The sequence below is a fragment of the Olea europaea genome, unplaced genomic scaffold (assembly GCF_002742605.1).
Source record: "Olea europaea var. sylvestris unplaced genomic scaffold, O_europaea_v1 scaffold16439, whole genome shotgun sequence".
Taxonomy (NCBI): domain Eukaryota; kingdom Viridiplantae; phylum Streptophyta; class Magnoliopsida; order Lamiales; family Oleaceae; genus Olea; species Olea europaea.
Window position 1 is genome coordinate 1 of NW_019234095.1, and position 2,412 is coordinate 2,412.

General features: G+C 33.8%; 1 protein-coding gene across 1 annotated transcript; it reads left to right on the forward strand.

Annotated features, from left to right (window-relative positions):
• Positions 1-359: 359 nt before the first annotated feature.
• Positions 360-2,380, forward strand: LOC111377363 (probable anion transporter 6, chloroplastic). Its single transcript, XM_023000445.1, has 6 exons — positions 360-513; positions 719-771; positions 1,083-1,157; positions 1,488-1,568; positions 2,040-2,098; positions 2,232-2,380. The coding sequence occupies exons 1-6, from the start codon at positions 484-486 to the stop codon at positions 2,342-2,344; spliced, it is 411 nt and encodes a 136-aa protein (XP_022856213.1). The 5' UTR covers positions 360-483; the 3' UTR covers positions 2,345-2,380.
• Positions 2,381-2,412: the final 32 nt, after the last annotated feature.

Here is a 2,412-nt window from a genome sequence, read left to right on the forward strand (position 1 = left end):
GGTATAAGGCCTTACCTCTTGAGTTACATCGCAAGGAGATTGAAGTATTAATGCAAATTTTAAATATGGAAGTACTACTTTCACTACAATGACAGGAATAAACTCTATGGTATTTAAGCACAGTTGACAAGTAAAAACTCATGTTGATTTATAAGAAGCACAAGGTTTTATTTTTTTATTTTTTTTTTCCAGCGCTAATGGTATTTCTTTGTGCTGTCCAGTGGAAAGCTGCTTAAAATTGAAAACACAACTATATCATTTACTTTGATCCAGCAAAAAAGGAAATCATTAGCTGAACTCGTTATGATCCTCTTCGTTGCTTTATTTGTTTTTGGATGGAGCATGTGTTTCTTCCTAGATTTGTTTTTTCTTAATCTAGCTTGTTTCTAATCAATTTCTGTTATCCCTCTCAGAAAAGTTCTTGAGGTTGGGGTCCTGGCCTGGTCACTGGCCACAGCACTGGTTCCTATTCTCGCTGGCTTTATGCCTGGACTTATTTTGTCCAGGATATTGGTAATTTCATAGAATCTGAGACTGCTCTTGGCGACAAGTTCTAAGCGATCACACGTGTCTATTTATGCATGAAAATATTGAAGAAATGCTTGTGTCTTAGGCTATCGTTTTAGCATCCTTCATCCCGAATTAATACAGTGGTGAAGAATCTCGTCATTATTCTTCTAATTAACTCATATGACATTTATCAATTTTGATACTTCAGGTTGGAATGGGAGAAGGTGTTTCACCGTCAGCTGCTACTGATCTGATTGCCAGGTTTGCTGTTTGGATGAATTGTTTCATATCGTTTATACGACTCCATAGATACTCTGCCACCTGGTTGCTTTCTCTTCAGTAAAAAGGGAAAAAATAAAAAAATCACAAGAAAAAGAAGGAAAGAGAAATGATCTAAGGAAAAAGGTTTAGATAATCTTCCTCCTGCATGTAATATATACTCACTTATTCATTGTTAGTAATATTTAATCTTCCCATGGTTTGTAAAATTTCTGCCTTCTTCAAAAGATTCGTAAAGCCATGTATTTTTATTCACTTTTGTTGTATATGATGTTATTCTGGCTTTTGTGCAGGACCATACCGATTGAAGAGCGCTCACGAGCAGTATCATTTGTTTTTGGTGGCTTGAGTGTTGGAAGTGTCTTAGGGTAATAATCATTGAACACAAGATCATTGATTTGTCCCTAATTATGCATCATATTATTGTATTATACATTAGTCTTTGTACTGCAAGAATTCCTTGTTCCACCACGCCAGTCAAATGTTAATTCAGATATTGGTGCCTATTAAGTTTTGTGCTAGCAACTAGAGTACAAAAATTTCACGTACGCTTCTTTTATATACGCTCCATCGCAATTGAAGATTTGTATGATGAAGAGCCGAGCCAAATAATACTTCAGTTAGTTATCTGTCAATTTTACAGACAGAATATGATCAGTGCTTTCTCACTAATAATGTTTACATTTATGAACCTGCAGGCTCCTTTTGGCTCCTCCACTAATACAAAGTTATGGATGGGAGTCTGTATTCTATATGTTTGGCTTCTTAGGTATTACCTGGTAAGGTGCTTCACATATTTAGTGAAAGAGAAGACATGTGGAATCTGTATTACTTTGTTAAATTTTGTACAACAGCCTGTACGATGACCTATGTTTTTAGACAATAAAATTACTAATTTAGGAACTAACCTATCTCATATTACATTGGATTATGATAAGGGAAATCACCTCATATATATGTTAGGATCAAACAGCCAGATCCTGAATATTATGACATGTTTGGTAAGGTGTAACGGACAGCACTTGACAGTGTTGAAACAAGAAAATTAAGCTATATGGATATTGGGTTGAGTAAATATCTCAAAGTATATCTATCATGTTAAAATTTATCCCTTATTATCTCTAATTTTATATTGTAAAGAAATTTCAGAGATAATTTAGTTCATTAACTTAAGTTCAAGATGAAGGTGATTCATAGGTTTTCTATTTTTTTTTTAATTATTATTATTAAATAGTTAAACTATCTTGCAGGTTTCTAGGATTTCAGTTTGTTAAAGAAGATCAGCATCTATTTAGTGGTGAACTATCATGTAAGCTAGGCTTTTCACATTATTCAGCTGATTGTTTCTCATTTTTTAAATTACCATTTTCACTTTGGATAGGGAAGAAAAATTTGTAGTTAAAACCTTCTCTCGCATAAATAAAGGAATCTATCTCCTACAGGGCCTAAATTTGACTCTTGGAATAACTCGTGGGATTCTTCTTTGGAGGAGTTGGGGGACTCATTGACGGTATCTAAAACTGTTAATACTGTAGGTAGCTGTAAATTGTTGTAGATAAGAATATAATATTCTTATATTTGCCTTGAGTATAATTTTTTTTTCTGCAGAGACCAAATCAACCA